At 44.9% G+C, this 20,939-nt stretch overlaps 1 protein-coding gene and 1 long non-coding RNA gene across 42 annotated transcripts; one reads left to right on the top strand and one right to left on the bottom strand.

Moving 5' to 3' along the window:
- The first annotated feature begins 333 nt into the window (after positions 1 to 333).
- LOC127911406 (uncharacterized) lies at positions 334 to 4,997 on the top strand. 41 transcript variants are annotated; one of them, XR_008078312.1, is made up of 14 exons: positions 334 to 453; positions 894 to 1,013; positions 1,094 to 1,493; positions 1,574 to 1,653; positions 1,894 to 2,013; positions 2,134 to 2,253; positions 2,414 to 2,653; positions 2,694 to 3,413; positions 3,454 to 3,533; positions 3,654 to 3,733; positions 3,814 to 4,133; positions 4,334 to 4,533; positions 4,654 to 4,733; positions 4,854 to 4,985. It is a non-coding gene; the product is annotated as an uncharacterized LOC127911406 (long non-coding RNA). The 41 variants fall into 41 exon arrangements; XR_008078275.1 differs by having other exon boundaries at positions 3,454 to 4,133; positions 4,334 to 4,413; positions 4,574 to 4,733; XR_008078283.1 differs by having other exon boundaries at positions 3,454 to 4,133; positions 4,334 to 4,413; positions 4,614 to 4,733.
- On the bottom strand, positions 4,994 to 20,532 carry LOC118402783 (aspartate aminotransferase, cytoplasmic-like). The gene is made up of 9 exons (XM_035801031.1): positions 20,240 to 20,532; positions 12,049 to 12,230; positions 11,638 to 11,761; positions 9,761 to 9,873; positions 9,417 to 9,521; positions 8,080 to 8,230; positions 7,834 to 7,999; positions 7,320 to 7,462; positions 4,994 to 6,989 (listed from the first exon to the last, which is right to left on the bottom strand). The coding sequence occupies exons 1-9, from the start codon at positions 20,346 to 20,348 to the stop codon at positions 6,850 to 6,852; spliced, it is 1,233 nt and encodes a 410-aa protein (XP_035656924.1). The 5' UTR covers positions 20,349 to 20,532; the 3' UTR covers positions 4,994 to 6,849.
- Between the last annotated feature and the right edge of the window lie 407 nt (positions 20,533 to 20,939).

The following is a 20,939-nucleotide window of genomic DNA, read 5'->3' on the forward strand; positions in this document are numbered from 1 at the left end:
ATTGTCCTTAATACTGCAAAACTTTGTTTATGCATTGTTTTTTAAAGTACTTAGGGTAAGCAAATTGGCTTGTCCCAGTAGTGATGTGTAGAGTTGTTTAGACATTGGCTTGTCCCAGTAGTGATGTGTAGAGTTGTTTAGACATTGACTTGTCCCAGTAGTGATGTGTAGAGTTGTTTAGACATTGGCTTGTCCCAGTAGTGATGTGTAGAGTTGTTTAGACATTGACTTGTCCCAGTAGTGATGTGTAGAGTTGTTTAGACATTGACTTGTCCCAGTAGTGATGTGTAGAGGTGTTTAGACATTGGCTTGTCCCAGTAGTAATGTGTAGAGGTGTTTAGACATTGGCTTGTCCCAGTAGTGATGTGTAGAGTTGTTTAGACATTGACTTGTCCCAGTAGTGATGTGTAGAGTTGTTTAGACATTGACTTGTCCCAGTAGTGATGTGTAGAGGTGTTTAGACATTGGCTTGTCCCAGTAGTGATGTGTAGAGTTGTTTAGACATTGGCTTGTCCCAGTAGTGATGTGTAGAGTTGTTTAGACATTGGCTTGTCCCAGTAGTGATGTGTAGAGTTGTTTAGACATTGACTTGTCCCAGTAGTAATGTGTAGAGGTGTTTAGACATTGACTTGTCCCAGTAGTGATGTGTAGAGTTGTTTAGACATTGACTTGTCCCAGTAGTGATGTGTAGAGTTGTTTAGACATTGACTTGTCCCAGTAGTGATGTGTAGAGTTGTTTAGACATTGACTTGTCCCAGTAGTAATGTGTAGAGTTGTTTAGACATTGACTTGTCCCAGTAGTAATGTGTAGAGTTGTTTAGACATTGGCTTGTCCCAGTAGTGATGTGTAGAGTTGTTTAGACATTGACTTGTCCCAGTAGTGATGTGTAGAGTTGTTTAGACATTGGCTTGTCCCAGTAGTGATGTGTAGAGTTGTTTAGACATTGGCTTGTCCCAGTAGTGATGTGTAGAGTTGTTTAGACATTGACTTGTCCCAGTAGTGATGTGTAGAGGTGTTTAGACATTGACTTGTCCCAGTAGTAATGTGTAGAGTTGTTTAGACATTGACTTGTCCCAGTAGTAATGTGTAGAGGTGTTTAGACATTGGCTTGTCCCAGTAGTAATGTGTAGAGTTGTTTAGACATTGGCTTGTCCCAGTAGTGATGTGTAGAGGTGTTTAGACATTGGCTTGTCCCAGTAGTAATGTGTAGAGTTGTTTAGACATTGACTTGTCCCAGTAGTGATGTGTAGAGGTGTTTAGACATTGGCTTGTCCCAGTAGTGATGTGTAGAGTTGTTTAGACATTGACTTGTCCCAGTAGTGATGTGTAGAGGTGTTTAGACATTGGCTTGTCCCAGTAGTAATGTGTAGAGGTGTTTAGACATTGGCTTGTCCCAGTAGTGATGTGTAGAGGTGTTTAGACATTGGCTTGTCCCAGTAGTAATGTGTAGAGGTGTTTAGACATTGGCTTGTCCCAGTAGTGATGTGTAGAGGTGTTTAGACATTGGCTTGTCCCAGTAGTGATGTGTAGAGTTGTTTAGACATTGACTTGTCCCAGTAGTGATGTGTAGAGGTGTTTAGACATTGGCTTGTCCCAGTAGTAATGTGTAGAGGTGTTTAGACATTGGCTTGTCCCAGTAGTGATGTGTAGAGGTGTTTAGACATTGGCTTGTCCCAGTAGTAATGTGTAGAGGTGTTTAGACATTGGCTTGTCCCAGTAGTGATGTGTAGAGTTGTTTAGACATTGGCTTGTCCCAGTAGTAATGTGTAGAGGTGTTTAGACATTGGCTTGTCCCAGTAGTGATGTGTAGAGTTGTTTAGACATTGACTTGTCCCAGTAGTGATGTGTAGAGGTGTTTAGACATTGACTTGTCCCAGTAGTGATGTGTAGAGTTGTTTAGACATTGACTTGTCCCAGTAGTGATGTGTAGAGTTGTTTAGACATTGACTTGTCCCAGTAGTGATGTGTAGAGTTGTTTAGACATTGACTTGTCCCAGTAGTGATGTGTAGAGGTGTTTAGACATTGGCTTGTCCCAGTAGTGATGTGTAGAGTTGTTTAGACATTGACTTGTCCCAGTAGTGATGTGTAGAGTTGTTTAGACATTGACTTGTCCCAGTAGTAATGTGTAGAGTTGTTTAGACATTGGCTTGTCCCAGTAGTGATGTGTAGAGTTGTTTAGACATTGGCTTGTCCCAGTAGTGATGTGTAGAGTTGTTTAGACATTGACTTGTCCCAGTAGTGATGTGTAGAGGTGTTTAGACATTGGCTTGTCCCAGTAGTGATGTGTAGAGTTGTTTAGACATTGACTTGTCCCAGTAGTAATGTGTAGAGGTGTTTAGACATTGGCTTGTCCCAGTAGTGATGTGTAGAGGTGTTTAGACATTGGCTTGTCCCAGTAGTAATGTGTAGAGTTGTTTAGACATTGGCTTGTCCCAGTAGTGATGTGTAGAGTTGTTTAGACATTGGCTTGTCCCAGTAGTGATGTGTAGAGGTGTTTAGACATTGACTTGTCCCAGTAGTGATGTGTAGAGTTGTTTAGACATTGACTTGTCCCAGTAGTGATGTGTAGAGGTGTTTAGACATTGGCTTGTCCCAGTAGTGATGTGTAGAGTTGTTTAGACATTGACTTGTCCCAGTAGTGATGTGTAGAGGTGTTTAGACATTGACTTGTCCCAGTAGTGATGTGTAGAGTTGTTTAGACATTGGCTTGTCCCAGTAGTGATGTGTAGAGTTGTTTAGACATTGACTTGTCCCAGTAGTGATGTGTAGAGTTGTTTAGACATTGACTTGTCCCAGTAGTGATGTGTAGAGGTGTTTAGACATTGGCTTGTCCCAGTAGTGATGTGTAGAGTTGTTTAGACATTGACTTGTCCCAGTAGTGATGTGTAGAGTTGTTTAGACATTGACTTGTCCCAGTAGTGATGTGTAGAGTTGTTTAGACATTGGCTTGTCCCAGTAGTGATGTGTAGAGTTGTTTAGACATTGACTTGTCCCAGTAGTGATGTGTAGAGGTGTTTAGACATTGGCTTGTCCCAGTAGTGATGTGTAGAGTTGTTTAGACATTGACTTGTCCCAGTAGTGATGTGTAGAGTTGTTTAGACATTGACTTGTCCCAGTAGTGATGTGTAGAGTTGTTTAGACATTGGCTTGTCCCAGTAGTGATGTGTAGAGGTGTTTAGACATTGGCTTGTCCCAGTAGTGATGTGTAGAGTTGTTTAGACATTGGCTTGTCCCAGTAGTGATGTGTAGAGTTGTTTAGACATTGGCTTGTCCCAGTAGTGATGTGTAGAGTTGTTTAGACATTGGCTTGTCCCAGTAGTGATGTGTAGAGGTGTTTAGACATTGGCTTGTCCCAGTAGTAATGTGTAGAGGTGTTTAGACATTGACTTGTCCCAGTAGTGATGTGTAGAGGTGTTTAGACATTGGCTTGTCCCAGTAGTAATGTGTAGAGGTGTTTAGACATTGACTTGTCCCAGTAGTGATGTGTAGAGTTGTTTAGACATTGGCTTGTCCCAGTAGTGATGTGTAGAGGTGTTTAGACATTGGCTTGTCCCAGTAGTGATGTGTAGAGGTGTTTAGACATTGGCTTGTCCCAGTAGTGATGTGTAGAGGTGTTTAGACATTGGCTTGTCCCAGTAGTAATGTGTAGAGGTGTTTAGACATTGACTTGTCCCAGTAGTGATGTGTAGAGTTGTTTAGACATTGGCTTGTCCCAGTAGTGATGTGTAGAGGTGTTTAGACATTGGCTTGTCCCAGTAGTGATGTGTAGAGTTGTTTAGACATTGGCTTGTCCCAGTAGTGATGTGTAGAGGTGTTTAGACATTGACTTGTCCCAGTAGTGATGTGTAGAGGTGTTTAGACATTGACTTGTCCCAGTAGTGATGTGTAGAGGTGTTTAGACATTGACTTGTCCCAGTAGTGATGTGTAGAGGTGTTTAGACATTGACTTGTCCCAGTAGTGATGTGTAGAGGTGTTTAGACATTGACTTGTCCCAGTAGTGATGTGTAGAGTTGTTTAGACATTGGCTTGTCCCAGTAGTGATGTGTAGAGGTGTTTAGACATTGGCTTGTCCCAGTAGTGATGTGTAGAGTTGTTTAGACATTGACTTGTCCCAGTAGTGATGTGTAGAGGTGTTTAGACATTGGCTTGTCCCAGTAGTGATGTGTAGAGTTGTTTAGACATTGACTTGTCCCAGTAGTAATGTGTAGAGTTGTTTAGACATTGGCTTGTCCCAGTAGTGATGTGTAGAGTTGTTTAGACATTACTACTGGGACAAGCCAATGTGTAGAGTTGTTTAGACATTGACTTGTCCCAGTAGTGATGTGTAGAGTTGTTTAGACATTGACTTGTCCCAGTAGTGATGTGTAGAGGTGTTTAGACATTGGCTTGTCCCAGTAGTGATGTGTAGAGGTGTTTAGACATTGGCTTGTCCCAGTAGTGATGTGTAGAGTTGTTTAGACATTGACTTGTCCCAGTAGTGATGTGTAGAGTTGTTTAGACATTGGCTTGTCCCAGTAGTAATGTGTAGAGGTGTTTAGACATTGACTTGTCCCAGTAGTGATGTGTAGAGTTGTTTAGACATTGACTTGTCCCAGTAGTGATGTGTAGAGGTGTTTAGACATTGACTTGTCCCAGTAGTGATGTGTAGAGTTGTTTAGACATTGGCTTGTCCCAGTAGTGATGTGTAGAGGTGTTTAGACATTGACTTGTCCCAGTAGTGATGTGTAGAGGTGTTTAGACATTGGCTTGTCCCAGTAGTGATGTGTAGAGTTGTTTAGACATTGACTTGTCCCAGTAGTGATGTGTAGAGTTGTTTAGACATTGACTTGTCCCAGTAGTAATGTGTAGAGGTGTTTAGACATTGGCTTGTCCCAGTAGTGATGTGTAGTGGTGTACAGACATGTTTTGGGGATTTAGATGTATTACTTTTAATGCTAGAAAGTGAGAGAGAAAAATGTATGTATCATATACATCAATAAAAACAAAAAGAGGCTATTAAAATAACTATTTATTTTAAAATAGTATGTCTGTCCCTCAGGTGTCTGTCTTTGGTGTTCCTGCCTTGACAATCACTCATTGCAAATATAAACAAGAACCTTGAACATTCCCTCCAGTGGTGAACGTATCAGGGAGGGGTCTATATTGAAGAGAATTGTTCATTAATCACACCCAGTATGTCATACATTTGACAGATTCCATTGATACTTTGGTATGTCGAAATCCAAAGTGTCCCTCTGTGTTATTCAATTTAAAATGTAGGGAAATTACACTGTGAGCTAAATTATTAATCATGTCAAAAATGATTTTGAAAGAGCTAATGACTTTAGATTTGAGTATATGTTGCATCAATTTAAGAAAATAACCTAACATTTCTCATTAGTGTTACTACTCCTACCGATGGCACAATGTTATCATAATGTCATTAAGCAGTCATCTTAGTTGATGTTGAATGGGAGGATATACCAAAACATATTTAAATAAACTAAATCTAGAATAATTAACTAGATTTTTTTGCCAAAACGCCAGTCCCCAATGCCACAGCAATTCAAGAACGACTCCAGCAATACTAACCACATTGTAATGTTAATAACATGATTAAGCAATGGAAGATCATAATCACCAGCTAGTCTAATACACCCAGATACACTTGGCCTGTGTCTCAATAGTTTAAACACTATAGCTTATTTTACATATCTCCTTTCCTTGTGTCCTTCCCTCCATGATCACTGATCTGGCTGTACATGACAGGTGGAAGAAACATCAGTTTCAATGAAGGAGATGAGGAAAGGAAGCCATTTCAAAGTGTCGAGAGACACCCAGTCAGTGCCTTAGTGTGGAACCACACAGCATCTACAATGTCCTGACACAGACTGCTTATTCGTGACACCACTGAACACAAATACTCAAAAGGAAATGACACCCCTCTCCGCTGCAAGCAGTATTGATGACAAAGACACAGGGATGACAAACACACGGGGATGACAAACACACAGGGATGACAAACACACAGGGATGACAAACACACAGATCCACAGACAAATGATTAAGACTTGTCTTTAACTGTTACGATGCCTTGTGCATTAGTTTAAGGGTTAAAATAGAATATATCTGTACAGGCAGTGACATTATCAGCTCAGCGTACAGTGGTGCGCTGGTAGTTAGGAGGGGGGCTTCTGTGTGTTGGTCTAACACAGGGGTGGGCAAACTGTCTCGAGTGACAAATTGGGATTTTGAAATTCAACGGAGAGACGCATTTTTGGGGGGACCAATTGTTTGTTCAAATTAATTTGCGGGGGCCTCCCGAGTGATGCAGCGGTCTAAGGCACTGCATCGCACTACAGACCTGGGTTCGATCCCAGGCTGTGTCACAGCTGGCAGTGACTGGAAGACCCATGAGGCATTGGCACAGCGTCGTCCGGATTAGGAGAGGGTTTGGCAGGCCCGAGATGTCCTTGTCCCATCGCGCTCTAGCGACTCGTTTGGCGGGCCAGGCGCATGCGCACTGACACTGTCGCCAGGTGTTCAGTGTTTCTTCAGACACATTGGTGCGGCTGGCTTCTGAGTCGGTCGGGTCATGGTCGGTTGGCTCGGTCGGGTCATGTTTCGGAGGATGCACGGCTCTCGACCTTCGCCTCTCCCGAATCCGTACGGACGTTGCAGCGATGGGACAAGACTATAACTACCAATTGGATAGCATGAAAAAAAGATTTATAAAAAAATATTTAATTTTTCAATGTCTCGCAGGCCGGATGTGGCCCGTACCTGGCTCCCCCTTGGTCTAATACATTATACACACACACACTGCTGGTGGTGGACAGGGGCCGGTGCTAAGGGTATTGTTGTCTTCTACTGGACGTTGACAACAGTCTCGTGGATAGACTTGGCCACATAGTCGATGTTCTTAGTGGTCAGACCACACATGTTGATACGACCGCTGGCCATTAGGTAGATACTCCTCTTCTTGATCATGTACTCCACTTGTTTAGCTGGAGAGAGACACAATATTAAAAAGGTATGAACAAATCAAATGGTATTTATTTATCAAATGCTTCATAAACAACAGGTGTAGACTAGCAGGGCCCTTAACTGTAGGATTCCATATGTTATTTCATAGTTTTTGTCTTCACTATTATTCTACAATGTAGAAAATAGTACAAATAAAGAAAAACCATTGAATGAGTAGGTGTGTCCAAACTTTTGACTGGTACTGTATATATAGGTAGAGATAGAGTCACCAGTCAACAGGACAGATAATAAACAGTAACAGCAGCGTATGTGATGAGATAAAAGGTGTGTGTGTGTGTGTGTGTACTCACGGTTGAGGCCAGTGAAGCTGAACATGCCGATCTGCTGTGTGATGTGGTCCCATGTTCCTGGTGTTCCCAGAGCCTGCAGTTTAGCCTGGAGTGAAGCCCTCATCAACAACACACGGTCTGCCATGGTCTTCACATTATCCTTCCTACAACAGAGAGAAGGGGGGAGGGAATAGAAGAGGAGAGAAGGAAGATGGAGGGAGAGAGAGAGAGAAAGAGGAAGGGATGAGAGAACGAGTGAACGAGAGAGAAGGGGATGAAGAGAGGATATATTTCAAATTACAGGAGGTTGCTGAGGGGAGGGTGCCTCATAGTAATGTCTGGAATGGCATCAAACAGGTGGAAACCATGTGTTTGAGGTGTTCAATGCCAATCCATTGATTGTCTTCCAGCCATTCCTCTGAGCCCGCCCTCCACAAAAAAGGTTCCACCGGCCACCTGTGATTTGAACGTTTTGAACACTCATGTAGAACTGTTGGGAGTGGATACACTACTATGGACCTGAATGTGTTCCCACCATTCAGCAAAGAGTTCAGCTGTGTTGAGTGTGATGGCGACTAGCCTGGCACCCTGGGAGGGAGGGTTGGACCAGGTTACCCTGACAATCTGCTCCATCTGAGACAGAACCCTCCTCACGTTGTCAGCATCACAAGCTACGATGGTCAGGTTCCCCACACGTTCATCTGAAAGGAGACAGAATCTTCATTTCGGGTCTCTGCAGTTTACAGATTGCATTGTGGGGGGGCGGGTCTGTCTGTCTCACTGTAAAGGCCAAAGTTCTTGGAGAAGGACTGGGCACAGAACATCTCAAAGCCCTGGGTGACAAAGTAGCGCACTGCCCATGCATCCTTATCCAGACAGCCTGACGCAAAACCCTGGTACGCAGAGTCAAAGAACACAAACAGCTTCCTCCTCTGGAGAAGAGAAAAGAGGAGAAAGGGGAGAGAGAAAAGAGGAAAAAGGGGAGAGAGAAAAGAGGAGAGAGAAAAGAGGAGAAAAGGGGAGAGAGAAAAGGGGAGAGAGAAAAGAGGAGAAAGAAAAGGGGAGAGAGAAAAGAGGAGAAAAGGGGAGAGAGAAAAGAGGAGAAAAGGGGAGAGAGAAAAGAGGAGAAAAGGGGAGAGAGAAAAGAGGAGAGAGAAAAGAGGAGAGAGAAAAGAGGAGAGAGAAAAGAGAGAGAGAAAAGAGGAGAGAGAAAAGAGGAGAAAAGGGGAGAGAGAAAAGAGGAGAAAAGGGGAGAGAGAAAAGAGGAGAAAAGGGGAGAGAGAAAAGAGGAGAAAAGGGGAGAGAGAAAAGAGGAGAAAAGGGGAGAGAGAAAAGAGGAGAAAAGGGGAGAGAGAAAAGAGGAGAAAAGGGGAGAGAGAAAAGAGGAGAAAAGGGGAGAGAGAAAAGAGGAGAAAAGGGGAGAGAGAAAAGAGGAGAAAAGGGGAGAGAGAAAAGAGGAGAAAAGGGGAGAGAGAAAAGAGGAGAAAAGGGAGAGAGAGAAAAGAGGAGAAAAGGGAGAGAGAGAAAAGAGGAGAAAATGGGAGAGAGAAAATATGAGAAAAGGGAGAGAGAAAATATGAGAAAAGGGAGAGAGAAAATATGAGAAAAGGGAGAGAGAAAAGAGAGAGAGAAAAGAGGAGAGAGAAAAGAGGAGTAAAGGGGAGAGAGAAAAGAGGAGAAAAGGGGAGAGAGAAAAGAGGAGAAAAGGGGAGAGAGAAAAGAGGAGAAAAGGGGAGAGAGAAAAGAGGAGAAAAGGGGAGAGAGAAAAGAGGAGAAAAGGGGAGAGAGAAAAGAGGAGAAAAGGGGAGAGAGAAAAGAGGAGAAAAGGGGAGAGAAAAGAGGAGAAAAGGGGAGAGAGAAAAGAGGAGAAAAGGGGAGAGAGAAAAGAGAAGAAGAGAGAGAGAAAAGAGGAGAAAAGGGAGAGAGAAAAGAGGAGAAAAGGGAGAGAGAAAAGAGGAGAAAAGGGGAGAGAGAAAAGAGAAGAAGAGAGAGAGAAAAGGGGAGAAAAAAGGAGAGAGAAAAGAAGAAGGACAAAGATTAAAACATCTTCAGAAATGAGAAAAGATGCCAAAAACACAAATGCTATTTTCTTATAATAACGTGTACACACAGTCTTACCTTCATGACCTCAGCCACCTGCATCCACTCCACGTGTGTAGGGTCTGTGCCGGTGGGGTTATGGGCACAAGCGTGCAAAACGAAGATGGAATGCTTTGGTGCAGTCTGGGGCCGGGGTCAAAGGTCAGTGTTAGACTACAGGACAGCCAAATGACAGAGTACTGGGAGCTGATACAGGAAGTTGGTATCGTTAAAGCTAAACATTGTGTAAAAAGCTCATTTACTTTCAAGGTAGACGTGACCATTTCTGATATTAAATATTCACTATTGTGAGGTCAACTCAGAGTTCGGGAGCCGGTCTGGTCTCCATGTCAACACCACCTGTTCAGAGGTCAGCGGCTCACCTCCAGGTCACCTAGGAAACCGGCAAGATCCAGTCCCCGCTTCTCTGTGTCCCAGTACTTATAGGGACGGACGTCCTTGAACCCAGCGTTGGCAAACACAGAGTTGTGGTTTTCTAGAAACAAACAGTAGAGCAGGTTTTACAAAACACTGCCTTTTCCCTAACAGAGAATTATTTTCCAAATCATGTTTTTGAGTCCTCCTTTGTAACATTAGCTGAAATTATTTGATGGCTCTATTGCAGAGCCATGAACCAAAATAAAAAGTAACATGCTGTATTTGTAAATCACCTAATAATGAAATATTAAGAGGACAACTCAGCAGTATAAGTTCGAGATAACATAACATATCAAGGCCTCTCGAGTGATGCAGCGGTCTAAGGCACTGCATCGCAGTGCTAGAGGCGTCCCTACACACCCGGGTTTATTCCCAGGCTGTGTCGCTGACGGCCACAGCCGGGAGACCCATGAGGCAGAGCACGATTGGCCAAGCGTCGTCCGGGTTAGAGGAGGGTTTGGCCGGTCCGGAATGTTTTTGTCCCATCGTGCTCTAGCGACTCCTTGTGGCAGGCTGGGCACATGCACGCTGACTTTAATCGCCAGTTGTACAGTTTCCTTCAACACATTGGTGTGGCTGGCTTCCAGGTTAAGTGAGCAGCGTGTCAATAAGCAGTGTGGCTTGGCGGGGTTGTTTTTCGGAGGACACACGGCTCTCGACAAAAAGATAAATAATAGAATAAAACAAAGAATAAATACACAATGAGTAACAATAACTTGGCTAGTCACTGACCTCCTCCCTGTAAGCTGTCTCATCAGCAAACTTAATGATGGTGTTGGTGTCACACAGTTGAGGGTGAACAGGGAGTATAGGAGGGGACGAAGCACACACCCCTAGGTAATTTCACCAATTCGGTCACTTGGGTACATTTGGGCAACTTGTGTGGGACACCTGGGTGACTTCATGCTAAATGTCATGTAGCTCACCCATTCCTGAAGTTATCAGTCTCACTTTGCACACCTACAGTTGCCCTCTTGTGTTATCCATCAAAATTATCTCCAGCATCCTATTCTAGTACATGTGAAAGATGATGCTACAACAATAAAAAACAGAAAACGTCTCTTTTCTTCCACCAGATCTACTGTGTTATATTATCCTACATTCAATTAACATTTCCACAAACTTCAGAATGTTTCCATTCAAATGATACCAAGAATATGCATATCATTGCCTCTGGGGCTGAGCTACAGGCAGTTAGATTAGGGTATGTCTTCAGGCGGAAATTGAGAACAAGGGATGCAGCCATAAGAGGTTTAAGGGTCAAAGTGGCAGATATGTTGTTGCCAGGATGTCTGGGATGATGGTGTTGATGTGAGCCATGACCAGCCTTTCAAAGCGTTTCATGGCTACAGATGCTACGGGACAATAGTCATTTAGACAGGTTGCTTTGGCATTCTTGGACACAGGAACTATGGTGGCCTGCTTGAACCATGTAGGTAATACAGGCAGGGTCAGAAAGAGGTTGAAAATGTCAGTGAAGATGTTTTCCAGTTGGTCAGCGCATGTTCTGAATACACATCCTGGCCCTGCGGTCTTGTGAATATTAACCTATTTTAAGGTCTTACTCACGTCAGCTACGGAGAGAAAGATCACACAGTTGTTCGGAACAGCTGGTGCTCTCATGCATGGTTCAGTGTTGGAATTTAGCTCGTCTGGTAGGCTCCAGTCACTGGGCTCCAGTTGGTGGCTGGGTTTCCCTTTGTAATCTGTGATAGTTTGCACGCCCTGCCACGTCATATCTGTCTGATTATACAGCTCCGGATCAAACGTATGAGCAGAGATGTAGACAGCTGTTTAAGTTGTCGTGCCAGTGTGTGCCTACCCCAGGTTGGCGCTGAGACGTAGACAGGTGTTTTCATGTTGTTGTTCCCGTTGTACCAGCGTCTGAGAAACTCAGCCCCCATCTTCAGAGCACCTGTACCCCCCAGACATTGCACCGCTCCCACCTGACAGAGAGAGAGACAGACAGACATACAGAATGAAAGTGAGCGAGAGAGAGAGAGAGGAGGATAGGGAGAGAAGAGCGGGAAAGAGTGAGAGAGCGATAGGGAGAGGTGAGAGAGAGAGCGACAGAGACCGAGGGGGTGGAGGAGAGACACTAGATAAGTGACTTAACTGCTTAAGAGCAATGTAGCTCACCAGTACTAATTTAAATGCAAATTCAACTCAATATATGTACGATCGAGCACACACACAACACAACCCACCAACACAAACTCATAAACTACCCTACCCTGTTCTCCTGGATGGCAGGGCTGTCTTCTCCCAGGGCGATCTTGGATGCAGAGGACCTAAACTCAGGCAGACCCAGGATGGGGAGGTACTCATGGTTCAGACGGTTGTCTGCTACGATGAGCTTCTCCACCTTCTTAACCACGGGCAGCACCCAGGGCTGGCCCTCATCTGTCCTGTAGGCTGGAGGGGAGAGACAGGCTAGCTATAGCGGCTGAGGAGGGATACAGTGTTTCCAATATATGGGCCTAATATAGCCTACTAGCTAAGTGTTTTTACTAGAGTTGTGTTTACTTTATGTTGTACATTTTGCAGTAGCCCAACTCTGGCTTTCTCTGCAGCTGGCTTTACTGCCCTGGTGAGCAACCCACCCAGGAGGAGCATTACTGCCCTGGTGAGCAACCCACCCAGGAGGAGCTTTACTGCCCTGGTGAGCAACCCACCCAGGAGGAGCATTACTGCCCTGGTGAGCAACCCACCCAGGAGGAGCATTACTGCCCTGGTGAGCAACCCACCCAGGAGGAGCATTACTGCCCTGGTGAGCAACCCACCCAGGAGGAGCATTACTGCCCTGGTGAGCAACCCACCCAGGAGGAGCATTACTGCCCTGGTGAGCAACCCACCCAGGAGGAGCATTACTGCCCTGGTGAGCAACCCACCCAGGAAGAGCATTACTGCCCTGGTGAGCAACCCACCCAAGAGGAGCATTACTGCCCTGGTGAGCAACCCACCCAGGAGGAGCATTACTGCCCTGGTGAGCAACCCACCCAGGAGGGGCATTACTGCCCTGGTGAGCAACCCACCCAGGAGGGGCATTACTGCCCTGGTGAGCAACCCACCCAGGAGGGGCATTACTGCCCTGGTGAGCAACCCACTCAGGAGGAGAATTACTGCCCTGTTGAGAAACCCACCCAGGAGGAGAATTACTGCCCTGTTGAGAAACCCACTCAGGAGGGGAATTACTGCCCTGGTGAGCAACCCACCCAGGAAGAGCATTACTGCCCTGGTGAGCAACCCACCCAAGAGGAGCATTACTGCCCTGGTGAGCAACCCACCCAGGAGGAGCATTACTGCCCTGGTGAGCAACCCACCCAAGAGGAGCATTACTGCCCTGGTGAGCAACCCACCCAGGAGGAGCATTACTGCCCTGGTGAGCAACCCACCCAGGAGGGGCATTACTGCCCTGTTGAGAAACCCACCCAGGAGGAGAATTACAGGTGCAATCTGTCGTTCTGCCCCTGAACAAGGTACTTAACCCACTGTTCCTAGGCAGTCAATGAAAATAAGAATGTGTTCTTAACTGACTTGCCTAGTAAAATAAAAATATATCTGTGCATGCTAACACATGGTGTAGCTAGGTTATCTAGGCTATTTTCAGTGACAGTGTTAGCCTACTACAGGAAGGGATAACTTAAGCAATAATGCCTGAGAACCCAGGAACTCCTGGTTGTTCTGAGGCCTGAGGGAGATTAAGTTTATGAATTTCCTGCCTGGGCTGCAGGACAGTGGAATTATGAGATGAATATGTCATGGTATTTCTCTATCGTAGCGCAATGCTAACCCTGTAGTCCTGAGAGGCCAAGCAAGCAGTCACAGGCAGCACACACACCAGCACTTCAGCCTTTTGGCCTCTGCGCTGCAGTGTTATATATTAACAGCACTCCACACCAACATCCAGTAAGAAGAACAGTCACAAGGTGTGAAATGGCTCCATCCACCCCAAAGTGCACTACTGGGGTGTATTCTGGCTAGTGTTCTCATAGGATCAGCGTAGAGAGCGTGAATGGGAGTGAATTGCTCTATGACCACGGTTCATTGATCGAGCTACAACTAATACTGATATGACCATGACGCATTTATCTACATCAACAACTACCGGCCTGTTCCAGTCTGTTCCTACGCCAATGACAGAGCTACTTCCTTGGATGACTGCCAACTACAGGTTATAGACCTTGCTATGCTATCTGTGCCGACCCCTCATGTCTCAGTCTCCAGTATCTATGCTGCAATAGTTTATGTGCCAGGGGGCTCAGGTCAGTCTGTCCTATCTAGTGTAATTCTCCTGTCTTATCTGGTATCCTGTGTGATCTTAAGTATGCTCCCTCTAATTCTCCAATCTCTCTCTCGCTTTCTCCCCTTCTCGGAGGACCTGAGAGTTATGACCCTGCCTCAGGACTACCTGGCCTGATGAACTTTGGATGTCCCCATCCCCAGTCCACCTGGTCGTGCTGCTGATCCAGTTTCTGCTGTTCTGCCTGCAACTATGGAACCCTGACTTGTTCACCGGACGTGCAACATTGTCCTGGACCTGCTATTTCGACCACTGAATGTTCAGCTATGAAAGGTCAACTGACATTTACTCCTGAGGTGCTGACCTGTTGCACCCTCTATAACCACTGACTATTATTTGACACTGCTGGTCAACAATGGACGTTTGAACTTCTTGAAGAACGACATGGCCTTAATGGCCATGTACTCTTATAATCTACAACTGGCACAGCCAGATGAGGACCAGCCACCTCTAAGAGCCTGGTTTCTCTAGGTTTCTTCCTAGGATCCTAGCTGTCTCGAGAGTTTTTCCTAGCAACTGTGCTTCTACATCTGCATTGGTTGCCATTTGGTGTTTCAAGTACTTTGTGACTACTGCTGATGTAAAAAGGGCTTTATAAAATAAATGTGATTGATTGTGTGATTGATTGATTGTGCAGAATCTACTGTCAAATTTCAATCAGCAGAGCAAGCAAGGACATCATGCATGTCATGTCCAGCCTGAGTTCATCCTTACCTTCTCCCTCCTTTGAAGAAGTATGCTAGCCTAATCACTGATCTGGATGACATGATGGATTGGAAAGGTTTTACCACATAGAACAGATCCAGTCATGTCACAGGGAGGGATGAGGGATGAGGTCACATTTTTTCAAACAGGGAGCAGCACCACAGCAACATTTTATTTACTTTTATTTAACTAGGCAAGTCAGTTAAGAAAAATTCTTATTTACAATGAAGGCCTACACCGGCCAAACCCGGACGGCACTGGGCCAATTGCGCGCCGCCCTATGGGACTCCCAATCACAGCCGGTTGTTATACAGCCTGGTTTCGAACCAGTCTGTTGTGACGCCTCTAGCACTGAGATGCAGTGTCTTAGACCGCTAGACAACTCGGGAGGTCTTTCGGATATTGTAGTTAATAGTTAGTAATACAGGATTAGCTAGCTAACTAGTAGCGTTAGATGGCTAGTTACTGTTTAGCATCTGTTTACTTGATAACTGTTGTGCCGAAAATCTTCCCCCACCAGAATACGCCCGACCCCCCATCGCATGAACGCACTACATTTTTCACCGCTATGAGTTGCTTGCTAGTTGAGATTTCTACTCTTCACTCCGTTGTCAGTTTAGCCTACATTCACTGATCTTAGTAGCAGAGCGCATTTTTTGGTGTCCTTCAAGGCAGCTATCAATGATCACATTAGGCTGCGTTTTATTTTTTTTAAATAAAAATCGTTAGCCTTGGTTTCTCAAATGATTGCTTCACCAAATTACTTCTCTGATAAGAGTTCAGTGTGTCAAATCGGAGGGCCTGTTGTCCGGGCCTCTGGCAGTGTCTATGGGGGTGCCACAGGGTTCAATTCTTGGGCCGACTCTCTTCTCTGTATACATCAATGATGTTGCTCTTGCTGCTGGTGATTCTCTGATACACCTCTACGCAGACGACACCATTCTGTATACTTCTGGCCCTTCTTTGGACACTGTGTTAACTAACCTCCAGATGAGCTTCAATGCCATACAACTCTCCTTCCGTGGCCTCCAATTACTCTTAAACACAAGTCAAATTAAATGCATGCTCTTCAACCGATCGCTGCCTGCACCTGCCCGCCCGTCCAGCATCACTGGACGGGCGGGCATCACTGGATGACTTTCACTTTAGCAGTGATAAATTCATGAACTTCTTTGAGGAAAAGATTAGGATTATTAGAAAGCAAATTACGGACTCCTCTTTAAACCTGCGTATTCCTCCAAACCTCAGTTGTCCTGAGTCAGCACAACTCTGCCAGGACCTAGGATCAAGAGAGACGCTCAAGTGTTTTAGTACTATATCTCTTGACACAATGATGAAAATAATCATGGCCTCTAAACCTTCAAGCTGCATACTGGACCCTATTCCAACTAAACTACTGAAAGAGCTGCTTCCTGTGCTTGGCCCTCCTATGTTGAACATAATAAATGGCTCTCTATCCACTGGATGTGTACCAAACTCACTAAAAGTGGCAGTAATAAAGCCTCTCTTGAAAAAGCCAAACCTTGACCCAGAAAATATAAAAAACTATCGGCCTATATCGAATCTTCCATTCCTCTCAAAAATTTTAGAGAAGGCTGTTGCGCAGCAACTCACTGCTTTCCTGAAGACAAACAATGTATACGAAATGCTTCAGTCTGGTTTTAGACCCCATCATAGCACTGAGACGGCACTTGTGAAGGTGGTAAATTACATTTTAATGGCATCGGACCGAGGCTCTGCATCTGTCCTCGTGCTCCTAGACCTTAGTGCTGCCTTTGATACCATCGATCACCACATTCTTTTGGAGAGATTGGAAACCCAAATTGGTCTACACGGACATGTTCTGGCCTGGTTCAGATCTTATCTGTCGGAAAGATATCAGTTTGTCTCTGTGAATGGCTTGTCCTCTGACAAATCAACTGTAAATTTCGGTGTTCCTCAAGGTTCCGTTTTAGGACCACTATTGTTTTCACTATACATTTTACCTCTTGGGGATGTTATTCGAAAACATAATGTTAACTTTCACTGCTATGCGGATGACACACAGCTGTACATTTCAATGAAACATGTCGAAGCCCCAAAATTGCCCTCGCTAGAAGCATGTGTTTCAGACATAAGGAAGTGGATGGCTGCAAACGTTCTACTATTAAACTCGGACAAAACAGAGATGCTTGTTCTAGGTCCCAAGAAACAAAGAGATCTTCTGTTGAATCTGACAATTAATCTTAATGGTTGTACAGTCGTCTCAAATAAAACTGTGAAGGACCTTGGCGTTACTCTGGACCCTGATCTCTCTTTTGAAGAACATATCAAGACCATTTCGAGGACAGCTTTTTTCCATCTACGTAATATTGCAAAAATCAGAAACTTTGTCCAAAAATGATGCAGAAAAATTAATCCATGCTTTTGTCACTTCTAGGTTAGACTACTGCAATGCTCTACTTTCCGGCTACCCGGATAAAGCACTAAATAAACTTCAGTTAGTGCTAAATACGGCTGCTAGAATCCTGACTAGAACCAAAAAATTTGATCATATTACTCCAGTGCTAGCCTCTCTACACTGGCTTCCTGTCAAAGCAAGGGCTGATTTTAAGGTTTTACTGCTAACCTACAAAGCATTACATGGGCTTGCTCCTACCTATCTCTCGGATTTGGTCCTGCCGTACATACCTACACGTACGCTACGGTCACAAGACGCAGGCCTCCTAATTGTCCCTAGAATTTCTAAGCAAACAGCTGGAGGCAGGGCTTTCTCCTATAGAGCTCCATTTTTATGGAACGGTCTGCCTACCCATGTCAGAGAAGCAAACTCGGTCTCAACCTTTAAGTCTTTACTGAAGACTCATCTCTTCAGTGGGTCATATGATTGAGTGTAGTCTGGCCCAGGAGTGGGAGGGTGAACGGAAAGGCTCTGGAGCAACGAACCGCCCTTGCTGTCTCTGCCTGGCCGGTTCCCCTCTTTCCACTGGGATTCTCTGCCTCTAACCCTATTACAGGGGCTGAGTCACTGGCTTACTGGGGCTCTCTCATGCCGTCCCTTCCCTGCAGGGGGTGCGTCACCTGAGTGGGTTGATTCACTGTTGTGGTCATCCTGTCTGGTTGGGCTGTGTCGTGGCGGAGATCTTTGTGGGCTATACTCAGCCTTGTCTCAGGATGGTAAGTTGGTGGTTGAAGATATCCCTCTAGTGGTGTGGGGGCTGTGCTTTGGCAAAGTGGGTGGGGTTATATCCTTCCTGTTTGGCCCTGTCCGGGGGTGTCCTCGGATGGGGCCACAGTGTCTCCTGTCCCCTCCTGTCTCAGCCTCCAGTATTTATGCTGCAGTAGTTTGTGTCGGGGGGCTAGGGTCAGTTTGTTATATCTGGAGTACCCCTCCTGTCCTAATTTGGTGTCCTGTGTGAATCTAAGTGTGCGTTCTCTAATTCTCTCCTTTCTTTCTCTCTCTCGGAGGACCTGAGCCCTAGGACCATGCCCCAGGACTACCTGACATGATGACTCCTTGCTGTCCCCAGTCCACCTGGCCATGCTGCTGCTCCAGTTTCAACTGTTCTGCCTTACTATTATTCGACCATGCTGGTCATTTATGAACATTTGAACATCTTGGCCATGTTCTGTTATAATCTCCACCCGGCCCAGCCAGAAGAGGACGGGCCACCCCACATATGCTCTCTCTAATTCTCTCTTTCTTTCTTTCTCTCTCTCGGAGGACCTGAGCCCTAGGACCGTGCCCCAGGACTACCTGACATGATGACTCCTTGCTGTCCCCAGTCCACCTGGCCATGCTGCTGCTCCAGTTTCAACTGTTCTGCCTTGTTATTATTCGACCATGCTGGTCATTTATGAACATTTGAACATCTTGGCCATGTTCTGTTATAATCTCCACCCGGCACAGCCAGAAGAGGACTGGCCACCCCACATAGCCTGGTTCCTCTCTAGGTTTCTTCCTAGGTTTTGGCCTTTCTAGGGAGTTTTTCCTAGCCACCGTGCTTCTACACCTGCATTGCTTGCTGTTTGGGGTTTTAGGCTGGGTTTCTGTACAGCACTTTGAGATATCAGCTGATGTACGAAGGGCTATATAAATCAATTTGATTTGATTTGATCACTACTCTGGACGGTTCTGACTTAGAATATGTGGACAACTACAAATACCTAGGTGTCTGGTTAGACTGTAAACTCTCCTTACAGACTCACATCAAACATCTCCAATCCAAAGTTAAATCTAGAATTGGCTTCCTATTTCGCTACAAAGCATCCTTCACTCATGCTGCCAAACATACCCTTGTAAAACTGACTATCCTACCCATCCTCAACTTCGACGATGTCATTTTCAAAATAGCCTCCAATACCCTACTCAATAAATTGGATGCAGTCTATCACAGTGCCATCCGTTTTGTCACCAAAGCCCTATATACTACCCACCAATGCGACCTGTCCGCTCTCATTGGCTGGCCCTCGTTTCATACTCGTCGCCAAAACCACTGGCTCGAGGTCATCTACAAGACCCTGCTAGGTAAAATCCCCCCTTATCGTAGCTCACTGGTCACCATAGCAGCACCCACCTGTAGCACGCGCTACAGCAGGTATATCTCTCTGGTCACCCCCAAAGCCAATTCCTCCTTTGGCCGCCTCTCCTTCCAGTTCTCTGCTGCCAATGACTAGAACGAACTACAAAAATCTCTGAAACTGGAAACACTTATCTCCCTCACTAGCTTTAAGCACCAGCTGTCAGAACAGCTCACAGATTACTGCACCTGTACATAGCACATCTATAATTTAGCCCAAACAACTACCTCTTCACCTACTGTATTTATTTATTTAGCTCCTTTGCACCCCATTATTTCTACTTTCCACATTCTTCCAATGCAAATCTACCATTCCAGTGTTTTACTTGCTATATTGTATTTACTTTGCCACCATGGCCTTTTTTTTTGCCTTTACCCCCCTTATCTCACCTCATTTGCTCACATTGTATAAACACTTATTTTCTACTGTATTATTGACTGTATGTTTGTTTTCCTCCATGTGTAACTCTGTGTTGTTGTTTGTGTCGAACTGCTTTGCTTTATCTTGGCCAGGTCGCAATTGTAAATGAGAACTTGTCCTCAACTTGTCTACCTGGTTAAATAAAGGTGAAATAAATCAAATGTTTTTATGGCGGTTTGATCGCGTCGCAATAGTAATGTCTGCAGTTTTCGGTTTGGCTATTTGTCTTATTCGACTAGTAGTTGTTCTGAAATGTGTTTTGCTTGCCTACATTTTACTGCCTACTCTATGTTTTACTATAACACACATACAATCATTATTCATTTCGGTTGTCTATCCTGACGTGAAGTTCTTTCAACAGAAAGTATTTGACTCTAGAGACAAAATTAAGGAAATTAGAAAGAGGGGGGACTGGTCATATTATCAGACGTCTTACCTCCAACACCGAGGTTCACCTTCATGGGGTTCGGGTCCTCTTTGAAATCATTCGACAGTTTGAAGACCGCCACCGGGGTGGCTTGGGGAACCTCACCGAATAATGACATGATGATGAATATTACCGAGGCGGAATTGTTAGCTAAAACGGGAAAACAACCGGGGACAAACCGCTGTTCAGTCTAATGGTCAGTCTAATGGACGAAGTAGGAAAATAATTTCACCTTCAACTTGGATGGATTTGGTCAGTGGAAAATGGGTGTGAGAGATTTGACCAATAGAAATTGAAAGCAACCAGCTTGATTAAAAAATCAGCCAATCTTAGCGACGATTGAAAAGGGGAAAATAATGTGACGTGGTTGACAGTTTGTGCCAATGACTAAACATTATTGGAGATTGACACGTTCATATGCAAATCTCGGTCGCTGAATATGAATAAACGGGTTTAACGATGTTTTGTTTTTTTCCTTCAAAAAAAGAGTGGATTCGATGAATACCCCGGGCATGACCCAGTGACCGTGTTAGCGTTTATTGCGTTTGATTTGGAACCGTGAGCAAGGTACCCAGTTTTGGCCAATTAAAAGCAAAGTAATTAATAGGATTCTGTGTTTTCATATGTGAAAGTCATATACTTTCTGACAAAAATGCCTTGATGCTGGCATCGCCCGGTCACATGACGGGCCATAAACTAGTTCTACCCG

The sequence above is a fragment of the Oncorhynchus keta genome, chromosome 24, assembly GCF_023373465.1.
Source record: "Oncorhynchus keta strain PuntledgeMale-10-30-2019 chromosome 24, Oket_V2, whole genome shotgun sequence".
In the NCBI taxonomy this organism is placed as follows: domain Eukaryota; kingdom Metazoa; phylum Chordata; class Actinopteri; order Salmoniformes; family Salmonidae; genus Oncorhynchus; species Oncorhynchus keta.

Bases quoted from the DNA above. Each gene is read 5' to 3' on its own strand.
- LOC118402783 (XM_035801031.1), bottom strand. From the start codon at position 20,348: ATGTCATTATTCGGTGAGGTTCCCCAAGCCACCCCGGTGGCGGTCTTC. The intron at 8,231-9,416 runs GTAAGACTGTGT...TCTCTTCTCCAG, and splicing joins AGGTGGCTGAGGTCATGAAG to AGGAGGAAGCTGTTTGTGTT. The intron at 8,000-8,079 runs GTGAGACAGACA...GTCTCCTTTCAG, and splicing joins CAAGAACTTTGGCCTTTACA to ATGAACGTGTGGGGAACCTG.